The sequence below is a fragment of the Vanellus vanellus genome (assembly GCF_965231255.1).
Source record: "Vanellus vanellus genome assembly, chromosome: Z".
Taxonomy (NCBI): Eukaryota; Metazoa; Chordata; class Aves; order Charadriiformes; family Charadriidae; genus Vanellus; species Vanellus vanellus.
The window spans coordinates 48,209,824-48,232,977 of record NC_138908.1 but is presented as its reverse complement, the minus strand read 5'-3'; the positions used below and the strand labels follow the sequence as shown (position 1 = coordinate 48,232,977).

Here is a 23,154-nt window from a genome sequence, read left to right as displayed (position 1 = left end):
CTAACCCCTCCGCCCACCACGGTTCGCTGCCTCTTCGCTGCTTCCCACCCACACGCGTTCAGGCGGAGCCTCAGTGGCCGGAGCGGCGCTGCGGGCTGCGCCCCCATTGGTGGGCTGCAGCCGGCGGCCGGTCCCGCCCCGCCCCGCCCCGCCCCGTCGCCCCCTTGGCCGCTGGAGCAGCCGCTCGATCCGATGCAGTCACTCGGTGAGGCGAGGCTGGCGCCGCTCCCGTAGGCCGCGCGGAGAGCAGCTCATCCAGGGGCCGTGCGTTCTCTGCCGGGGGGCTGCGGGCGCCGGCCGGGGCGCTGACAGCCGCCCGCCGCGCCGTTAGTCAGCACGACCGGCACCCCTCCCCCCGCCGACCCGGCGTTGGAGCGGCGGCCGTTGGGAAAGGACGGAGCCGCGCGCGCGCGCGCTGCCGCCGCCGCCGCCGCCGCCGCCGAGCGGAGCGGAGCGCCAGACGCAGGTACGGGCTGTGCCTGTCTGTCCATCCGTCCTTCCCGTCCCCCTCACCCCCGCCGTCCCCCGGCAGCGGCGGGGCCGGGGCGGGACGGTGCGGGGCCGGGCGGGTTGTGGTTGAGGGGGTGGTGGGGAGCAGCCGGCGGCGGCCCCGGCTCGGCGCTGGCGGTGGGGTTGCGGTTGGAGGATCCGCTTCTGAGGTGTGGCGGCGAGTTGGCCCCTCGGCAGGTCCGGCCGTTTCTCTTCCCTCCTCACTTATCCGCAGCACTTCGCCGCCGTCCGGGGCAGGCCTGTGGCGGCCCCTCCTTCCTGGGGCTGTGGCATGGGGCAGGAGGAAGAGCCGCGACCCCCCCGCCCGCGTCCCGGCTGTGAGCCCGGGGGCCACTGCTCTGCCGCCCTCGGTGGCCCCGGCGCCGCGGGAAGGGGTGTCCCGGTGCTCCCGTCTCCGTGGTCTCGCCGTGGACGCCTTTGTTCGGGGAACGAACTTTAAAGTGCTTGTTAAATTCTGGCTTTTAGCGGGTCTAAATAGTCCCTCCGTGACAGTATTGTTGAGTTCTGGGAAGTCTTTTTTAGATACAGGCACCTGAAGAGTTCATTTAATTTTCGCGAGCCTGATTTAATGCGTTTTTTCAGCTTCTGCTGTTGATGGTGGGAGTGATGCTGGCCTTAAAATTGCTCTCAGGTATTATTAATTTAAAAGTTTAAAGTATTTGGCCAGAAGCTAGCTAGAAAAATGCATGACTGCGGAAACCAAAATAGTACCATCGGAATGTAGACCCGTTTTAAAAGCTTAACTTCTTGTTAGTGATTGACCAACTGCTGCCGTCAAGTGCTAGATTGGTGTGGCTGAAGTACAATAGGGGGCTTCAGCGCCTGTCAGCGTGCAGGTTGTTTTGGCAGACCAGTTCCGTGGTGCAGAGTCTTCTTGGAGCATGCAAAACATTGTGTAATCCGACTTAATCCCACAGCTGTCTATCTGGGATCTTCAGAGGGTTTGTTTGTTCTTGAAGTGAGAAGAATGTCTTGAAGTGTCTCTTGAAGTGAAAACGAATGGCTGGATTTTTCACTTGGTGTTTCCTGTATTCACTTTCTTTTTTCAGCTGTGCCATTAAGTTTTAAGGTTTACAAAGTAACCAGCAGCAGCAGCAGAATACTGTCTCTATACACAATTTAAGCTGTATAATATTGTTAGAATTTGTGAGAATAGTAAAGCTGTTTATTTGTTTAAAATCAAACTAACCAAAAAGAAGTTTTGGTCCTGTCAGGCATTCTCTGTTTTTATGTAGGTTGTTTTGCTCTTTGAAAACTACTGTAAAGAGTTACATCAGGGTATTTTTTGGTATGGCTTTTTCATTATTGAATAGACTTCCTCTGTGTTCTTTTCTGGGCCTACTGTATGTCCTTTCTTAATAATTCTCTTAATTTAATGTTTTTATTTAATACTTAATCAGACACTGATTTTTTTTTTTCCCTACTGAATATTTTGTTGCTTTAACTGTTGAAGTAGTTGGAGGTTGTTTACACCCTTCTGTCCCATTTTTAATATAACATAGATGTTGAAATAAATATAAGTGCTTCAGTAGTGGCTTGAACTCAAGTTTTCATTGCATTGTGTTCAATGAAAGGGCGAGGGAAGCTACTTTAGAGTTTCATATTTCAGCAGTATGTACAGAAAAATGATGATTAGAAAAGAAAAAAACACCCAAACAACAAAGAAACAAAAAACCCCAACAATATCCGGCCTGTTACACTTAGAGAGCCACTAAAATTTACAAACCAGCAGTTGCATTTACAAGTTTGACTTTGTTCTTGTGAATAGTTCCTATGAAATAAGTAATTTAATTTAAATATACAATTAGAATAATGTATATTTAATGTAAATATAAGATTTCTAGATAAGTGTTTGCAAGGGTTAGGCTTTTGAGGCTAATATGTAGTGAAGTACTCAAGATGTGCATAAAAGGAGCCACTCTCTTGTTATGATTTGCAGAGGGAAGAGGACAGAAATTGTTTATGTGAAAGAACTACATTTGTTTTATCGTAGCAATCACAAGATAAATATTTGAGGTGTTCTTTCAGATTAGATACTTCCCCCCCTCTTCTATCAGCCTTAATGAAGGCAGAAAGGTTAATTGCCAAAGAATGGATAGAAATTACTGCCTGTGGGCATTTTTACATTTGTCATTTTCTATGTTACTTTCTTATTCATGAGAGAGTTAAAGAGATAAATTTGATAAAATGATCTCCCCTTCCTTTTAAAAGCTATCCCAGAAGGGATGGGTGATACCACTTGGGTCTGTTTTACTTCTTAGCCTTTCTTGGTGCAAAAGTAGAAATTTATCAATTTTCCAGTTTCTTCCACAGAATTTTCCCACTTCATTTATATGAAAATAATCAGTATAATTTTAAAGGATATATATATTTCTCTTATTATATTCTTTTGTTGTTAGTAATTTTACCAGCATTAGCAACTGTGTTTGCAGAGCAGCACTGGTTTCTTTATCAGTACTACTTACTTTATCAGAAATAGTTATGTTGTTGGGATGTGTTGATCGCTGTGTCTGACGATGCTACTGTAGTAAACACAGATGTTTACATCATATATGCTCAGAAGGTGTTAAACTATAACTTAAGTGTTCACAACATATCTTAGACAAACAAGTGCCATTAAAGTTATTCATCTGTACTTGCGGAACTGTATGCTTAAGGTAATTTGTGGTCAGTGTTGTTTTTACCCCGCTTTCAGTAAGAGTCCAGATAGAGCATACATTTGTTTTCAGAGTAATTTTCAATGCAACTTCACTTGTGATACCTTGTGTACGTTCCTTAAATTATATTCTAGACTTAATAAAATAATTGGTTTCTTAAGTCTGTTGATCTCCAAAGCTTTTACCAAGGCTGAGTGACGTTAAATGAAAGAGGCTTTGTGACTTTTCTTTTAATTTTTACTGTAATAATTTCTGGCGGATGAATCATTAGGAAAACGTGTAATGTGTTTTATAACATTAAAAACGTTTTAAAAACCCGCTATTGGAGTGGTAACATTAGGGTTAATCCCTCATTGAAGTATATGAGCAGTATACCTTTTGAGGAAAGATAATGCTTGTTTAGTTGAAGTTAAATTATGACATCTGGTGGATAACTGCTAGGCTGAAATGGTGATTCGGTTGAATTTTTAAACACTGATATCAGAATTACTCTATACACCCTGGGGAGACTCTCACATCCTGGTTCCATTCCAGATCCGGAGGTTAAGAACACACTCATGTGAACACAATGAATGACAAACCAGTTCCAGTATAATGGAAACATTGTTTGCATTTAGTTGAAGGTACCCTCTTGAGGAAGTTCAGTAGGTGTTTTGTGTCAGATTTGTTCAGTTAGTCATGCTAGGGATCTGCTGTTTTTCTTGGGTCTTCTGAGTGAAGACAGTAGCAAGTATTTATTTTAAAGATCGGAGTTATTGCTAGCCATGATTTAGATGGAGAACAACTCTGACATGAGAATCTTTAATTTCAGTAGACAGTTTCCATTGGATTAAATGGACATTATAAAAAGTCTACATTACAGTCTAGCATAGGGGAGAAATAGTATTTATGCCATGGTCTTCAGCATAAGTCATTTGCCATATGTGGCAACAGCCCATTTTTAGCACATTTAAGCTATTTTGGGGCACAGTACCACCTCAGCTGATTAACTGTGGTTACTCAAACCAGGACATTGCAGTACTGCCCTGTGCATGAATTCCACAGGCCAGCTCCCAGTCTTCTGAAATGACTTTGACAAATAGCAAATATTTTCTGAGTGAGATCATATTTGTAGTATTGCTGCGCTGTTTATAGTTATAAATAATGTAAACTCCTGTTTTAATTCTTTCTGACAAGTAGATTAGGAAGCAAGTAAGAAATTATGTAGCTATCATTGTATGCTGGAATAGAGCACAATCTGCTGTTCCTGGGCAGAACAGGCTATTTATACTTCACTTTTGGAGGTACATGTTCTTCTGAATTTTTCACATAAAATAATCCCCCCCCTCCCAAATAAACTGTAGTATCTGCCTTTGACTTTCAGCTTTTCTTGTGGGAAAACTTACTCAGAACAGATCGGTTTAATAGTTTCAGATAGAAGTGTGGTTGAATACTGGGTCATAAGCACTTCTTGAAGAAGAAAATAAAAAGCCTGTTGAAGCATCACAGCAGTTTTTCTGGGCTGTGAACATGAACTTTCTAAGTAAAGGTGAAAGAAGTGGCTCCTCTGGTCCACTCAGCTATAAGAAACGTGGAGAAGGAAAAAAAGTACTGAGTTTTTCCTGTGGATAAAACAGCCCAAACCTTTTGCCAATCCCTAGACCTCTTCCATAGACAGACCTCTTCCACTTCTTTTCCTGACTTGCAGGTTAGAATTAAATTTAAGGTCCAGATAATCTCACCTGACAGGGAACAAATGAGCTATTCCAAATTTGAGAGACTACTTATGCTGATTACATGAGGTGGTTTATTTAGCTGGCAGAAATATGGTCATTTATTCAGGATCTTCATTTAAGAGACAATCTACCCTTTTATGGGAGGTGATCAGTACACCCTTCCCGCCATCTGGTTACAAAATTGGTAACGTTGGTCACCCATGTCTGAGAATCTGTGATTTCCCTCTATTTTGAAGAAAACTAGAGAGTCAGTGTGAAAGCACTTGGCTGTGGCAGCCTTGGCAAAAAAAAGGGGGGGGAGGGTTGTGCCCTACAAAGAGGAGTAGTATTCCAAGAATGCTCATGCTGTTTATCTGACTGTCTTGCTGTGCTTGTGTTTACTACTGTACAAGTGTACTCTATTTAGCATTGTATGCAGTATGCATTCATACTCCACCACAAGGAAGAGACCATTCATACACCCAAAATACAGATATTTGTTCTGTGATCTGTATTCAGCAGTTCTTACAGCAGTGTCCTTGAAGCTTTTCTAAAGAGAAATTTATACAGGTGTGGAAATTATGCTTGTATGCAAGTTAGAGGACAAACTTGAAATATTGATCTAAATATCACCAAGTATTATAGTTAGCAGTAAGATTTTATTGTTGGATTACCCAAGTATTTCTGAAATGGCATGGAACTGTGGATGTCAGAAATCAGCTTGTTTTGCTCCCATTTGTAAACTTTGATCTAACAGTCAAAGCTGGTACATTTCACTGTAAGAGTGTTTCTGTTCGCAGTGACCTGGCAGGAACTGAGCTTGAGACCTGTAGATAGATTTGGGATGGAAAAGTTGTTGAAGTTGAGGTGAAATGTCAGATGACAACACAGGGAAAGTAGTTTAAATGCTCATCTTAGGTGTACTGGTTTCCAGATTTCATTACTCTTCCTACCTCCGAGAAAAAATATTATCACAACAAAGGATTTTTTATCTCCCCTCTCCCTTCTCCATGCCGTAAATTAAGAGGATATAATGCCTGGTTTTCAGGGCAAGTGTATCTTTATCTACCTTGCTTTAGGGATATGTGTGTTTACTTTTTTTCCTCCCCCCACTCTGTTAACCAGTGCTTTGAATTGGTAGTATAGACTATATTGATTTGCCAAATATCTGTGATAGAGCATTTGGTTTGGGATGTTTTTCTTAACAAATGGAATAAAAATAGTCATATCATTAATATAGTCCTAATTCCTGTGTGCAATATAGAAAACTTAAACTAATAATTTCTTTGAAGGGTTTGGAAACATTTATATCAGCCAATATGTGGAGCAAGGAAGAGTTTAAACCTGGATTTTAGTGTACTGAAGGTCTACAGTGTTTGCTAAGCCAGCAGAACCATCTTGGTTTGCCTTCTAGGTTTTTACCTTCATGCACCTTTCATACTGGTGATACTGCTTGCAGGAGCACCTAACTCATGACAGCAATACATGTTCTCTGTATTTAGGAAATGCAGTTGTGATTTTTGGCTGCAGAGGTTTGCATAGCCTTAGTATCCTGCAAACACTGCAACGTATTTTAATTGTTTTTTTTATAAAATATGTATTTGTTGATGGGATGAACACTTCTCTTAATAGCTTAAGATGAGGGACTTCATTTCCCCAAAGTAACTCCAAAATTCGTGCTTGTTCTTTCCCTGGGTAATCATATTTTACTTTTAATATCTGGCAGGGCTGTAGATTTATCACTTTTCTTTAATAATATGCTCATTCTAAAGTAGCTAATAATATCAAATAAGCTATTATATAGAAATTTACATATATATTTATATCTGTGTTTTGTTAAATGTTTCCACTAAAGTTATGTATTATTTTCTAGAGAGGTTAAGTTTACATTTTCCATGAGATTTTCTTTTTTTTTATAAAGGATTGTAACTAGAAACTGATACCATTCTCTCTTCCTGTTTCAGACTAGAAGATGAATAATCTTTCCTTTAGTGAACTGTGTTGCCTGTTCTGTTGTCCGCCATGCCCAGGGAAAATTGCCTCCAAACTGGCATTCTTACCTCCTGATCCCACGTACACACTGATGTGTGATGAGAGTGGTAGTCGCTGGACTTTACATCTCTCAGAGCGAGCAGACTGGCAGTATTCTTCTAGAGAAAAAGATGCCATTGAGTGTTTCATGACTAGAACAAGTAAAGGTAACAGGATTGCCTGTATGTTTGTGCGTTGCTCACCTAACGCCAAGTATACTTTGCTCTTCTCACATGGAAATGCTGTTGACCTAGGTCAGATGAGCAGCTTTTACATAGGACTGGGTTCACGGATTAATTGCAACATATTTTCATATGATTATTCTGGATATGGTGCGAGTTCCGGGAAGCCAACAGAGAAGAATCTATATGCTGACATTGATGCTGCTTGGGTGGCTCTTAGGACAAGGTAAGACTTAGTGGATATTTTTCTTTTACCGGTACTTTAAAATGGTTGTACTTAATCTGCATTGGTAGTTTAAACAGAAATGCTGTATTTTAGGATTAATGGATTCATATCCCAGCTGATTGCTGTGCCTTATGCTGAAGGCATTGTCAGTAGTGAGAAGTATATAGTACTGATATAGTGGAATGGGATGAAATTTAATAATGTATGTTTCAGTCTTGAATGATTAGAAGGTAAACCTTCTTGTCACAGTTTGGGGTCTTCTGAGTTGGAAGTATCAGAAGATAGGAAAAACCTATAATAATTGAGTCCCCAGTAATTGAGTCACTGGTGTGATGTGGGTGTGAGATGATGCAGGTTGGTTTTTCAGATAATTCCATGACCTACTTTTTTGTAGGAAGGGGCAGTGGAAAAGCTGTTATAAGAGAATCTGGTAAGACTCAATTTGGATTTCTGTGTGGTGTTCAGACCACCTTTGTTTCAGAATTCAGACTATCAGCTACAGTATTTCCAAAGATAGCTTTCTATATAAAACAAAAAGATGTTTTTATCTTGGCAAAATATGATGTGTGGGAGAGGTTGTAATTGATCTGTGTAGATACATTACAGTGGGAACAAAAAACAGGAATTTGAATCAGTAGTGTTAGATTAAATAGATTAAAACCAGACAAGGAAAATAATGCAAATTGGAAGGATGTTGTTTCAGCAGCTTCTGTGTTCTAAGCCTCTGGTTTTAGAGAGATAAAATAGTAAGATGAAATACTCTGGAGACATCCTCTGGTGGAAGAGAACTAGATGGTGAGACTTAATTGTTTTTGTCAGTTTACAGGCTCTGTTTTATGAACTAACTTGTATTTATTGTCTCTTACTCCCTGTGACGGATTTCTGATTGAAAACCTAAAAGTAAATGTGATTGAAACTTGAATTCTCTATTCTTGAACGATCCATCGTGTACCTTCCCTAATCAAATAAGATTGTTTATTATAATATCCCATCTGAACATGCCCTTTGCTGATCAGCATTGTCGGAGGGAACTCTAAATACTCTAATACTTCATCTATCTGCTTTTCCTTCCTCCATTCAGGAATTATGTCACCTCAATCCCATTTGCTGTCTGCATTTATTCTTTGTGTCAAAACCTCCTTTAGAAATATGTAATTCTGTAGAGTGTTTACAGCTTGTATTGGTCTGCACAACTTGTGTGTTTCACGATTGTGAACTGAATTTTTTCCGTTGCTTAAAAAGTGGTTGGTGTTCCTAGTTTCCACTGTGGTACTTTCAACAACTTTGCAATTGGCAGACCTCATCTTGTACTTGTATCTGAATGCTGAATGTAGGAGGGAGAAGTTCAGCACATGACTCTGGGTATACTGGCTCACACAGTTCGGTTACCAGTCCACAGTATTCTCTTGAGCCCTGAATCAGTGGTCAGCTGTGTTTAAATACTTGAGGAATATCTGGACCAGAATGGAGCTTTTAAGCATTTGCTGCAGCATTGATTCACTTTTCTAGCATAGCCTGTTTTGTCATTGTCACTGACACCATCTTTAACGTTTTATAATGCAAGTGTTCTGCAAAAACAAATTAATTCAGCGGATTGTTTGCAGGATGGATGTAAATATAGCTGTAACTCCTTTGAAATTCATATTGATGGTATGAGAGAAGAAAGGGATCCTAGACTTTTAAACTGTACCTCACAGATTGTGATGGGAGGAAGAAAAGAATGGAGAAATTACCTTTGTTGGAGGTTGATCACAGCTACCTACAGATCTCTGCTTTCCCTGTTCTGAGAAATGGGATCATAGAACCTAGCATTAAAATGTATTTTGGGGGTAGTTGAAATGCTGGTGGGGACTTTATTCTACAGTCAACACAGCTGCTTGTGGTGGAGATGTGTTAGTGTGTTAAGTTTTATATCTTGGAAGGACAATCCGGATAGTCATCTGTAAATTGGCACAACTGTCCAGTGGGGACTGGACACCTAGGGTGAAATAGTCTGGAACTAGTATTGAGGGTGACAGTGAGGTTGGTCCAACGTCACTTTCTTAAAAGTGGTTGCTGTAAGGGTATGTGAATATTATCATTCCTGTAAATGAATATAGAAGGCTAATTTGGCAGCAGATCAGAAGAGGTAAACAGCAGATGCAGATTATGAATTGTGTCCCTATTCTTTACCTGCTTTGAGTATTTTAATAGGAAGCAGTAGCTATCCATGTGGATGCCGACTGTAGAACAAGGCAAGGTGATTCACTGCCATCGTGTTTGGGAAAGTTGCGGTTTATTGCATATTCATGTGCATGGGACTATATAAAAGCTGCAAGTGAGGACATTCTTTTTCTGACTGTCATAGCTACAAAGTGTTGAAATGCCAGGAGTCATTTGGTATACGCCTGTTTTCTGCTGTCCTGGTCTCTGAAGGTCTTTGATGACACCCTAGCAAGGGTGGAAAGGTTTAACCAGCCCCAGACAAATGCAGGGCAAGTGGTGCTCATTCGGAAACCTGAAGACTTGACAGAGTGTCCTTATGACTGTATTTACCTTTAAGACTCCAAACAGCTTTTTCATTTTTGCTTATCATGGACTGTTTAATAATTGAAAAATTGAAGGGTGAATCTCACCATCTGATTGATGTGTCATGTCAAAGTGGACAGAATGTTCATAATTTGAACAGCCCAATATAGAAATAGTATCAAATCTGTTTGGATGTTGGCTGAAAGTGTGCTTTTGAGAATTCATCAATTACATTTTTTTTTTTTTTTCATTCAAAGATGGAGGGGGGAATTTGCTAAAAGATGAGGTGCCTTAACTTTGAATATTTGGAGAGAATTTTTTTTTAAGTTGATAGGGAAAAGTAGCTCAGTTTATCATGAAGAGGAGTCTTGCCAATAAATCAAATGTACCAGTAGCATTCTAGGGTTTAGAAGAGGCCAAACCATCATGAGAGAGACAGAGGAGGTGCAGTTTGTTGATTACTACATGCATGGTCAATGGGCTTGCCTCTCATAAAACATAGTTCCCTTTTTCTTCTAGCAATGTTACGTGTTGTATACACAAGAAGTGGAATGTGCATCTGAGTTGGAGAGCTGTACGCTCATCAATTTAATTCATGGCCTGGAATGTTGATAGTTAAAGGTGTGGAGGATGTTCATGCCCTTCATGTTCTGCAATTTGCAGGTGTAATTTTGTGTGCTATGTGCCTGATGACAAAAGGTTCTGAAATGTGCATTGAAAATTCCCTCAGGATGTTCCCCCTTGTTCCTTGTGCCCCAAGCACTGCTATCAGTTGGTTAAATGCGTGTGTTGCAATAGCTTCACAAACAGTGGCCTCACCAGAGCACCTACTACACCTCTTCATTAGCCTGAGAGGTACTATTGAAAATGTACCCTTCTAAGGTTCATTTATTGATACTTTCTTTTATTATTGAAAAGTGACTGAGTCTTCTAGATTAACAGCAGTAGTTCAGAAGTAAAAAGATAAAATGTTTTCTGTCTCCCTTAAGTATATCAAGGCCAAAATGGCAGGTACTCTAAGAGCCTGCAAGTACAGTATGATAGTTTCAGCTGGGATTTGGTTGTGAAAGGTAACTGAAGTTTAAAAAACAAACAAACAAACAAAAAACCAAACCCAAAACCCACTTGTTACAGCCAGGCATGCATTTTGTATTGCACATCATGGTAATGTGATACATATACAATGAAAGTATACAATACGAGGAATATCTAATATAAGTGGTATAGGATATATATCTCCAATTAAAGTGTTCGAGGTAAGGTCAATTGTGGCCTTGAGCAACCTGACTTAGTGAAATATGTCCCTTTCTGTGGTGGGGGGCTGGACTAGATCATCTTCCAACCCAAACTGTTCTATGATTCTATGAAAAGAAAAAATAAAAAGACGGCGGGAGGGGCGGACAAGAGGTGGATTGCCATTAAGATAAGTAAAGTGCAGAACAGGCCTTGTTATGGAGACAGAAATATAAAAGAAACAGTGAAGGAGTTTCTGCCACAACACATTGTGAAGTTTGTCACAAAGGGAAAAAAAGAATATTTCATTGCTTTATAGCAGTTTCTCTTTTCTGCCAGAAGGTGAAAAGATCAGGCAGGAGTGTTGAGGATTACCTTTTTTTTTGCAATAGACCATGTATATTTGATCAGAATATGTGGGCTTGCAGAAGAGGATACTGCCTTCATTAGTTAGCTTGGGCCCTGATTCTAAGGAGTGGTCTGATGGTACAGTTACAACAATTTATTGGCTTGCTCCTTCCTTTAACCCACCAGTGGCATGTCATTTCTTGCCTGGCCATGAAGACAGCCAGCACAAAGGAGCAGAAAAGTAGTTGCTCTCCCTTCTGGGGGTGCCCAGAAGAGATTAATTCAGTTTCTTAAACTAGTTGCTGAAGCCAAATGAGGGGAAATGCGGCTGAAGATGCAAATAGGAAAGTGGTTCTCTTCTGTTTGGCAGTAGCTTAGCTTTGTAGTGACATTAATCTGTACTTCTACTGGGATGATAGGGCAGAAGTTTGTGAGTGCTCAGACTCTCTGTGTGGATGCCTCCAAGATTATGTCAACAGAGGTACGTTTAATTCTATGTAAATCACTACATGCCCTTGTAAAAAGTTCCTCTCAAGCTTTCTTGTAGGTGCCCTTCAGATACTGGAAAGTTGCTATAAGGTCTCCATAGAGTCTTCTCCAGGCTGAACAACCCCAACTCTTTCAGCCTGTCCTCATGGTGCTCCAGCCTTCTGATCATCTTCATGGCCCTCCTTTGGACCCATTCCAACAGATCCTTCTTATGTTGAGGGATCCACAGCTGGACGCAATATTCCAGATGTGGTCTCACAAGAGCAGAGTAGAGGCAGAGAATTACCTCCCTCAACCTGCTGGTCACACTTCTTTTGATGCAGCCCAGGATGTAGTTCGCCTTCTGGGCTGCAAGCACACATTGCTGGCTCATGTTGAGCTTCTCATCAACCAACACCCCCACGGTCTTCTCGTCGGGGCTGTCCTCAATCCATTCTCCACCCAGCCTGTATCTGTGCTTCGGATTGCCCTGGCCTGCATGGAGGACCTTGTACTTGGCATTGTTGAACCTCATGAGGTTGGCATGGGCCTGCTTCTTGAGTTTGTTCAGGTCCCTCTGGATAGCATCCCTTCCTTCTTGATCTGGTACTTCCTCATTTGGGAGACCAGGTGTGTAGTCAACTAATAATTTTCTACCAAACTTCTTGGATTTTACCTGGAGTTTACAGGACTGTTGAAAGTAGTAGATAAATTTTATGACTAGAGAACTTAACCAGCAGTTATCTTTTCAGGAATTGTTCCATTTTAGATAGGAAAGTGATACTCTTAGGAGAGAGGAACTGAGGGACAGTTGGGCTCTTTCTTTTTCCCAAACACTGTTCAAGAGAAGACGGAAGACTAGAGACAGACACAGCAGATGTTGTTCTCTGATTTCCAAGCTTCATGGTTTGTTGGTTGTTTTTTTTTTCAAGCCAGAATATTCATAAGTCTGACTACTTTTAACCGCCACTTCTGGTGACTGGCCTCACAATTTTAGTTTCCAGGCTGTCCAAAAAATAGTTTGTGATGGGTACTGTGAAGGTAGTCTATTTGGCAGTGATGGATAAAGGATTATTTTAATCCAAATATAGTAAATGCTTTTTTTATTATTATTTTTGTAGCTAATATTTAGCTATCTTCAGGCTGAAGGATTTGGATCTAAAAATAGGGGAAAGAATAACGAGAAAGAGGAGAATATATGCTCCAAAATAAACTTTTAAGTTTTGTTTTAATTTTCTGTGCAAAGGCCTGCATCTTGTAAAACTCAATACTTGAGGAAATGCAAGTGTGATGATTTGCAAGTTTTTTTATATGAGAACTATGTTATGTCATAACGTACTGCAAACTTCATGCCATACTAATGATGCAAAGTGTCAGGTATTAATGGGAGTTTTGTTCAGATTATATGAAAGGGATAGGAGGACATACTGTACTTTCAAAATGGACAAATGTGACTTGAATTATTTTGAATTGGGAGATTCACTGTGAAAAGAGAGGTACTAGGCTGTACTCAGTTATTTCAGAAGAGAGACAGGAATAGTGAAGACCTTACATTTCTTCTGGTTTCAAAGCTTTAATTTATTTTACTTTTGTGTGTTTGAATTTTGAGAAAATCTTGTTAATCAGAATGTTTGTATCTTTTTATGCTATGAGAACTGTTGTGAGGTGGAGGGCTTGCCTGTAGTTCCAGGCTGGTGTTTGAGTCTTAGTGTTTTACAACTCTGAATTTGATTAAGATACTAGAAACTTTCTAGGAAACACTGATAATAATTAAGTAGTTATGATACAGATACTTTCATAGAATCTATCTGTGATAGTACTTTTATAGCTTGTATGTTTCATTCTAGCAGAACACAATTTGCATAAATGGATGAATAGTTAATGTTAGCTGTGAACAGTGGATTTTAGCCTGAATGAAGAAAGCTTATTTGGGTGTCTAATGAGTTCTGCTAGTGATAGTGACATTTTCACAGAATCACAGAATCACAGAATTATCAGAGTTGGAAGGGACCTCTAGAGATCATCTAGTCCAACTCCCCTGCTAGAGCAGGATTGCCTAGAGCACATTACTCAGGACTGCATCCAGGCGGGTCTTGAAAATCTCCAGAGAAGGGGACTCCACAACCTCCCTGGGCAGCCTGTGCCAGTGCTCTGTCACCCTCACCGTAAAGAAGTGTTTCCGTGTATTTGAACGGTACTTCCTGTGTTCTAACTTGTGCCCATTGCCCCTCGTCCTGTTACTGGGAACCATTGAAAAGAGTCTGGCTCCATCCTCCTTCAACCCACCCTTTAGATACTTGTACGCCATAATAAGGTCTCCCCTCAGCCTTCTCTTCTCCAGGCTAAAGAGTCCCAGCTCTCTCAGCCTTTCCTCATAAGGCAGATGCTCCAAGCCCTTAATCATCTTAGTTGCTCTTCGCTGGACTCGCTCCAACAGTTCCCTGTCCCTCTTGAACTGGGGAGCCCAAAATTGGACACAGTATTCCAGTTTTGGCCTCACCAGCGCAGAGTAGAGGGGGAGAATGACCTCCCTCGACCTACTGGCCACACTCTTCCCTATGCAGCCCAGGATTCCATTGGCCTTTTTGGCAACAAGGGCACATTGCTGGGCCATGGATAATTTACTGTCTACCACAACCCCCAGATCCTTCTCCTCCAAGCTACTTCCCAGCAGGTCCGCCCCTAACCTGTACTGGTGCCTAGCATTCTTCCTCCCCAGGTGGAGGACTTTGCACTTGGTTTTGTTGAACCTCATTAGGTTCTTCTCTGCCCAGCTCTCCAGCCTGTCCAGGTCACGCTGGATGGCAGCACGGCCCTCTGGGGTGTCAGCCACCCCACCCAGTTTGGTATCATCAGCAAACTTGCTGAGGATACACTCTGTCCCCTCATCCAGGTCATTAATGAATATATTAAACAAAATTGGACCAAGTATTGACCCCTGGGGGACACCACTGGTTACAGGCCTCCAACTAGACTCTGTGCCGCTGATCACAACCCTCCGAGTTCTGTCCCGCAGCCAACTCTCAATCCACCTCACTGTCACCTCATCTAGCCCATACTTCCTCAGCTTCCTAATGAGGATGTCATGGGAGACAGTGTCAAAAGCCTTGCTAAAGTCAAGGTAGATGACATCCACAACTCTCCCCTCATCCAGCCAACCAGTTATAACATCATAGAAAGCTATCAGATTGGTCAAGCATGATTTACCCTTGGTAAATCCATGTTGACCACTTCCAATAACTTCCTCTTCCTCAACGTGTTTGGAGATGACATCCAGAATGAGTCGCTCCATTACCTTCCCAGGGACAGAGGTTAGACTAACTGTTCTGTAGTTCCCTGGGTCCTCCTTCTTGCCTTTTTTGAGGATTGGAGTGATGTCAGCCTTCCTCCAGTCCTCAGGCACCTCTCCTGTTCTCCATGACCTTTCAAAGACAATGGAGAGTGGTCTAGCAATAACATCTGCCAGCTCTCTCAGCACTCGCGGATGCATGCCATCAGGGCCCATGGACTTGTGAATGTCCAGCTTGGCCAAGTGGTCTCTGACACGGTCCTCCTCAACTGAGGGAAAATCTTCCTCTCTCCACACCTTCCCCTTTGCCTTCAGAGTGTGGGATTCATGAGGAACAGCTTTAGCAGTGAAGACCGAAGAAAAGAAGGCATTCAGTAACTCTGCCTTCTCTGCGTCCTCCACCACTAGGGCACCTGTCTCATTCACCAGTGGGCCTACATTTTCCCTAGTCTTCCTTTTTCTATTGATATACTGAAAGAATCTCTTCTTATTGTCTTTAACTGCAGTGGCCAAGCTGAGTTCTGATTGAGCTTTGGCCCTTCTCATTTTCCCCCTACATAGCTTTGTTATATCTTGATAGTCCTCATAAGTTGCCAACCCCCTTTTCCAGAGAATGTAAACTTTCCTTTTTTTCCTGAGGTCCAGCCAAAGTTCTCTATTTAGCCAGGCTGGTCGTCTTCCCCGTCTGCTCGTTTTTCGAGACAAGGGGATGGCCTTCTCCTGCGCTTTTAAGAGCACCTGCTTGAAGTATGCCCAGCCTTCCTGGGCACCTTTGCTCTTCAAAACTGCCTCCCAAGGGACACTCTCGACCATGCTCCCAAACAGGCTAAAGTCTGCCCTTCGGAAATCCAAGGTGGCAGTTCTGCTGGCTCCCCACCTTACTTGATCAAGAATTGAAAATACTATCATTTCGTGATCACTCTGCCCAAGGCGACCTCCAACCTTTACATCCCCCACAAGACCTTCTCTGTTAACAAACAGTAGGTCCAGTAGTGCACTTCCCCTAGTTGGTTCCTTCACCAGCTGTGTTAGGAAGTTGTCTTCCACACACTCCAGGAACCTCCATGACTGTTCCCTCTCTGCTGCGTAGTATTTCCAGCAGACGTCTGGGAAGTTGAAGTCCCCCACAAGAATAAGGGCAGATGATCGTGATACCTCTGCCAGCTGCTTATAGAATACTTCATCGGCTTCTACATCCTGATTAGGAGGTCTATAACAAACTCCCATCACGATGTCTGCCTTATTGGCCTTCCCCTTAATTCTTATCCATACACACTCAGTGTTGTCATCCACACTGTTAAGTTCCAGACATTCAAAACTGCCCCTAACATAGAGGGCCACCCCACCACCTCTCCTTCCTTGCCTATCCTTTTTGAAGAGTTGGTAGCCATCAATTACAGCACTCCACCTGTGTATGTCCTCCCACCATGTTTCTGTGATGGCAACTATATCATAGTTTCCTTGCTGTACAATGGCCTCCAGCTCCTCCTGTTTATTTCCCATGCTGTGTGCATTAGTGTAGATGCACTTCAGCTGGGCTAATTGCCCTGCCACTTTCTTGGGGGGGACAAGCCCTAATTCACACCTGATCATACTTAGACACTACTGTAGCTACCAAATTATCATCACTACCCCTCATGTCTTGGCTGTCACACAATTCACCATCCCGCACCATCACTGGGACAGGCTGCAAGACCTTGCTAACACTTTTACCCAGAAGCACTGGTACGCTTCTCCCAGGCACCACTTTTGTAATCCTGGTCTCATCCCCATCCCCCTTCAAACCTAGTTTAAAGCCCTATAGATGAGCCCTGCTAGCTCTTGTCCCAGGATCTTTCTTCCCCTTCGGGTTAGGCTTCCCCCACCTGTTGCCAGCATGCCTGGTTTCCTGTAGATGAGCCCATGATCAAAAAAACCAAAGTTCTGCCGGACACACCAGTCTCGGAGCCAGGAGTTAATTTCCTGAGTCCTCCTATTTATCCCCTCGTCAACCCCTGCAAATGGTGGGATAGAGGAGAACACTATTTGTGCTCCCGATCCCTTAACCAGCCGTCCCAGGGCCCTAAAGTCATTCTTCATTGCCCTTAGACTTCTGGTACCTACCTCATCACCACCTACCTGAAATATCAGTAGTGGGTAGTAATCTGATGTCTTAACCAGGGAAGGGAGTTTTCTCCTTATGTCCTTAATTCTGGCCCCAGGGAGGCAGCTGACTTCCCTGTGGGATGGGTCCAATCTACAGATAGGGCCCTCTGTTCCCCTGTTCTGAACCTACCACAATTACCTTCCTTTCTTTCTTGGTTGAGGAAGTCCTGAGGCGGCAGGGTGAGTGCCCAGCACTGGGCGCCTCACTGGATGGATCCTCGATCGCCTGGTCTTCGGATTCCAAAGCCCCATACCTATTCTGCAAGGGCAATTGGGATGGTGAGGGGGGCTGTGAGAGGTTCCGCTTGCCTCTCCGGGGAGGGATCTGACTCCACTCCTCCTTATCCCTTAAGTTCTCTCCTTCCGCCTGGTGACAGGAAGGAAGGGGATCAACCACTTCCAATGGAGCCTCTTCCTGCTGCCTTGGCCTCAGGGTATGGCTCCACCAGTCTATTTCGTTTTCACAGTCTCTGATAGTTCTTAACTTTTAGTAGTACTTAAATGTGATTTTGTTTTTCTTGAAATCCTGATATATATATTTTTTTTAATTAACTGTTTATTATGTACTGATGTAACACACAGGACTTGCAGATTTTTGGTTTTTTGTTGGTTGGTAATTTGAATGTCTTGGTACATGCGAAACATCTTTTTTTCCTGTTGTTCCTGGTTCTAAGGCTTTTAGACTTTCCTAATTTTAGTGTTTGGTGACCTATCCAGTTACAATACAGTTATTTATCCATATTTATAAGATACTGGACAATTTTTCATTACCTCTGTTTTGCTGGCTTTACAAATGGTATGTGAAATGTACTAATTGGAGAACTCTTTTTTGGGTATGCGTGTTGTTACCTAGCTTTGACAGAAAAGATGCATGCATTTATTGTAGAAGAGGTAATGGTAGCACTTCACCTAAAAACAATTGATTGTCAGCCTTTTAGGATTATAGTCAGTTGGCAAATATTAAACTTACCTCATGCTGTTCCACAGTGGTGTTAGGCTAGTCTGCTCTAACTCAAAGCTGAACAAGCTTCTGATAATACATGAGAGCAATGTTTGATTTTTATTTTTTTTTGTTTGTTTGTAATGCAGTGTAGTATCTCTTTCTATTTAAGGTACTACCTTTCCCAAATAAGTTAAAGGTACCCAGATAGATACACTTTGCAGTATGAACAGTACTAAGACTACTTTGTTAGTATAGATCAATGTGTCAGCAGCTTGCTTCTCCTGTGGGCATTGTTCTTGCCAGCATAACTTTCTGCTTAGAGGCTTTTCCAGTGTTACTGGGGAACCAGCTGCTCTTTGTACCCTCACTAATGCAGAAAAATATATTAGATCTGGCTTCTATAAGTGTTAACTAGATGTTTCATGACTCTTTTTTGTTTACCTCTGTTAATTACAGAAAAAAAAAAAAGAGTGTTTTCGTCTTACTAGAAGGGAGGCTTTGAGTTTAATTTTGTAGTGCTTATTGGGCTGTCTTAATTGTGGGTTAGGTTGGGTATTCCTCTTGCTAGCTTGCATGTCAAATCAACTGTGATAAGAAAGAAGCATCTCAGCTATTACATAGGATACATAATATTCTGACCACTGTCTGTGTGGGCATGCTCTAGATCCCATTAAATTGCTGAGCAATGTTACTGGATTACAGTTTTTATCAGAAGAGTAAAGCCAGTCAAATTTTTGCAGATTTGACTATGCTCCATTTGATGATAACCATAGAGCTAGTAAGTCTGTAATCAGTTTTCTGTTGTAGGTCCATTAGACTTACCAGTGAAGGCTTTCAACTAGTATACAAGTCACAACTACATTCACAAATCCATATTTTAAAAAAATAAACCCATATTTTAGTATTATTCTGGTATAAGGCAAAAAAAAAGTGCAAATACAGAGTAAATAATTGTCCCTTTAAGTCAGGAATGTTACAGAATACATTTGCTTGTTCTTCTACCAAGCTCCTGTTTCACATAGTTTATCCTCTTCAGGAAATTTTAATCTTCAGAATTTTTTTCTTTTTTGCTTTGCTGTGAAGTTGTGATTTTGTCTGTTTCACTTCATATGCCACTTTTGTTAACATTTTTAATTTTCTAGGTATGGAATCCGCCCTGAAAATGTGATTATATATGGTCAGAGTATAGGAACAGTACCATCTGTGGATCTTGCTGCTAGGTATGAAAGTGCTGCTGTAATTCTTCATTCTCCACTGACCTCAGGAATGCGAGTAGCTTTTCCTGACACCAAGAAGACCTATTGCTTTGATGCATTCCCAAAGTAAGTCGTAGGATTATTTTTTTATTATTATTCTGCATGCATTTTTCTCTACTTAGACTAAGGAAACAAGTAATATGGCAAATTCTCTGAAATTTCTTTCAAAGGTTTAAAAAAAAACAGTTGGGGAAAAATCAGAGTGAATAACAACAGAGGATTTGATTTGAAGGAGTTCATAGAACTTTGTAGATCTACGTTTTTCACATCTCTAATCATTTCAGTGGGTATCTGTTAAAGAAGTGATTAGTTTTCTTATATGTAACCCCTAATATCGCTAATTCTAACAAGCAGTTCTAGTCCATTGAATAGTTAATCTGGGTAACTGAACAAAGTTTTTTGCGTATATCAGTAGCAAAGACTGGAAAACCAAGTAGACCTTAACTGAAAAAAATTCCTGTCATGTATTTCAGAGCTATGCCACTTGTTGGACATTACAAACCGGTACACTTGTCTCAAAGAATTACTTGTATTTTTAGCATCTAATTTTTTTTCCCCATAGATGGTCAGACTTTAAGTGCTAAAATTCTTTCACTTCTGACAAGCACTTTTTTACTGAAAAACTCTGAAGTAATATTTTCATCAGTCCAGTGACTTTTATTTTTTGAGGTGAACTCGGTAATGAATACCACTTTTAGATGGATTGCTCTGTTATTTGATCCTAATAGTTTCCGGTAGTGTTTTCCTTTCTGTGTGGCTTCACATGTGCTACTGTAATGGCTTCCAGGGTGTTGATAAGATCTAGTTTTCTAATGATTTAAACAACTTCAGAATTAAATCATTTAATTACAATGTGAATTAAAAAATGAAATTAACAGTCTGGTCCTTCAAAAAGATTTAATAAAGCTCTCTATGTTCATAGATATAATCTTTTTCTTACAGCATTGACAAAATTTCTAAAATAACATCTCCTGTGTTAATAATCCATGGGACTGAAGATGAAGTAATTGACTTTTCACATGGCCTAGCATTATTTGAGCGTTGCCAGAGACCTGTAGAACCACTGTGGGTAGAAGGAGCGGGCCATAATGATGTGGAACTCTATGGACAGTACCTTGAAAGATTAAAACAGTTTGTGTCACAGGAACTGGTGAACTTGTAATTTTCTTTGTATATTTACATGCTTTTTCATTTCACTGCAGAACTGCACGCCTTGATAAATACATAACATAAAACCTGAAGGTTGTGTTTTCAAATCATGTCGGTTGCCTTCATTAAATATATAGGTAATGATTTGTCAACATAATTAATGAAGGTTTTAATGCCAGCGTTATAAACTGGAATTACATGATCATGCAGTCAAGCTTGGCAGTTCATATTTGTGTGAGGTTTTTTCTTCTTAGATGTACAAAAAAAAAATCACAGAGTACTGTATGAAAATTTAATTATATAAAATCAAATGCTGTAAAAGTGTTGCCAAATGCTTTAGCATATCAAAAACAAGTTTATAAATATTTTTTAAACATCTCAAAATGTACTGTGACTTACTCTGTTGCACAGGTGTAAATTAAAAAACAGACTTCTAAGCAGTTGTTCTGTAGAAGTGTAATAGCCATGAAATTTGAGCAAATACTAATGTATGTAATAAAAATTAAGTCACTGGAAATGACCCATGCCCTGTTGTAGGGGGAGGGAGTCAAAATAGATCTCTTTTTCCATATTTTTTGTATCTTTTGTGCTTGGTTTTGCTTTAGTTGTTTTGTTCTTGTGTTGTCCCTTACCTTTCAGGTTAAACAAATTTACCCACTCATCTTCTCAGCAGTCCTAATCTTGCCAAAATAATACCACAAGTTATCATTGTTGTAACGTAAATACCATTGACATGATTGCTACTGAGGCCACTAAGTACTTAATTGAAACCAGTAAGACTTTTAGAACCTAGAAGGCTTTATGGACAATGTAGTTTTAAACATTGATTGCATAGAGATGCAATCTTTCATTAGAAAGAACCTGGAAGTTTATCCAACTTTGTCATAAACAAATTGCAAGTTTGCAGTTGTCTGATCAGGCTTACTTTTGGATGTTTAGTGTAAAAGCTTACTATTTTTTGAGTATTGTATGGAAATTTTACTAATCATGTCTGGATGGGGTAGGGCAAGAAGAGAATATTGACATTTTTCTGTTAACTCATAGTAAAATAAACTTTATAAGTTGCCTTTCCCTTGAATGCATTTTGCTTGAATAAAACTATGAAAATTAAACTTAATTATATGTAGCCTATTTGTAAAGAAAGTAATATTCCAACAATACACACTGTGCTTCTAATTTTAAGGCCTTATGTAGTTTAATTGTTCTGCTTGGTTTTTGTGATTAAGACTATTGTATACATAAATGTAGCTTCAAGTATCGTGAAAACTTTGGTTAAGATGTGTTGATTAACAGTAAACAATATTCCACACACTTGCTGGTTTTCCTTTCCTTTTTTAAAAAGAAATAGCAATGGTTGCTTGTGATATCAAAATAATAAGCAACTCCGCATTTACTCTAGGAAATCTGAGAACTAAAGCAGTAACCCATCGCTGTGAGTTGTCAGTATATTTAATTATCATCAGGTGCTGTTTTGATCTCTCTCCCACCCCCATGCCTCATCTTACTTCTTTCTGCTGTTCAGCATACAGGTTTTCTGCTGTAGAGCTACTTATAAACATTCTTCTGTAATGAATTAAAATTTAGTTTTCTTTGAAATCATCAGTGACTTCTTGTCTTGTGCTCTTTGATTCCTTAATTAGATAGAAAGAAATTTGAATTTGTTCTCAAGCAACTGGGTTCCTGTTTGTCTTTTTGATCAAGTATGCTTCAATGTGTTCTGAACTTCAGATTAGTATTCAGGCACAATAATATTAGACTTAAAGATTTTCATCCTAATCCAAGATTTTGCAATTGGAAGTGATCTTAAATAGATATGTAACTCTATGTTTAAGCTTTATTACATCATACTATAGACAAGGGTTGATTTAACTTCCTTACTACCTTACAGCCACTATCTCTGTTTTAGACGGGAACCGTTTCCGTTAAGTTTTTAAGTGCTTTCTTTTTGATGAATGAAGTCCATTTTGAGAGTCCTCTTCAGAAATGCACAAATAAAGAATGTAGAACTGCGATGATAAATTATACCCATTGGCTGATAGTACTGCAAATTGCAGGCAAATGATCAAGTGTCATCACAAGAACTATCTGATTGTGCCAGGGAATATTATGGCACCCTGTAATTGAAAAGACAGAAAAGGTGGCATAGCAGTTCTGCTGCTTTTGTTTGCTGTGTTTTGTTGAAGCAAAACAAAAGGCCTGACTAACAGTGTTTTGTCTTCAGTAGATGCAGCTGTGCCGGATTACACTGGTGAGTAAAGGTTCTGGTCTCTTTGGGACCACTTATGAATGGTAAATTATTGCCAGTTTGTTCTGATTTGTATTTTACACCTAAATTCTTCAGATGAGTTCTTTACTGAAGGAATTAAAATTGGCTTTAGGCACAGCCTAGCTTGTATTGAGAATCCTATTATGGCAAAAAACTTGTTACCAACATAAAGCAACTGTGAGCTACTGCAGCTAGGAGGAAAACATTTGACATGGTGGTTGTCTTGTCTTTAAACCATGATTTTGGTGA

General features: G+C 40.6%; 1 protein-coding gene across 2 annotated transcripts; it reads left to right on the top strand.

The window, feature by feature from the left end:
• Positions 1-432: 432 nt before the first annotated feature.
• ABHD17B (abhydrolase domain containing 17B, depalmitoylase) lies at positions 433-22,232 on the top strand. Of its 2 annotated transcripts, XM_082497619.1 has the most exons (5): positions 433-466; positions 6,826-7,059; positions 7,147-7,300; positions 19,377-19,556; positions 20,433-22,232. In XM_082497619.1, the coding sequence occupies exons 2-5, from the start codon at positions 6,834-6,836 to the stop codon at positions 20,650-20,652; spliced, it is 780 nt and encodes a 259-aa protein (XP_082353745.1). In that variant the 5' UTR covers positions 433-466; positions 6,826-6,833; the 3' UTR covers positions 20,653-22,232. The 2 variants fall into 2 exon arrangements, with proteins under 2 accessions (XP_082353745.1, XP_082353744.1); XM_082497618.1 differs by having other exon boundaries at positions 6,826-7,300.
• The last annotated feature ends 922 nt before the right edge of the window (positions 22,233-23,154 follow it).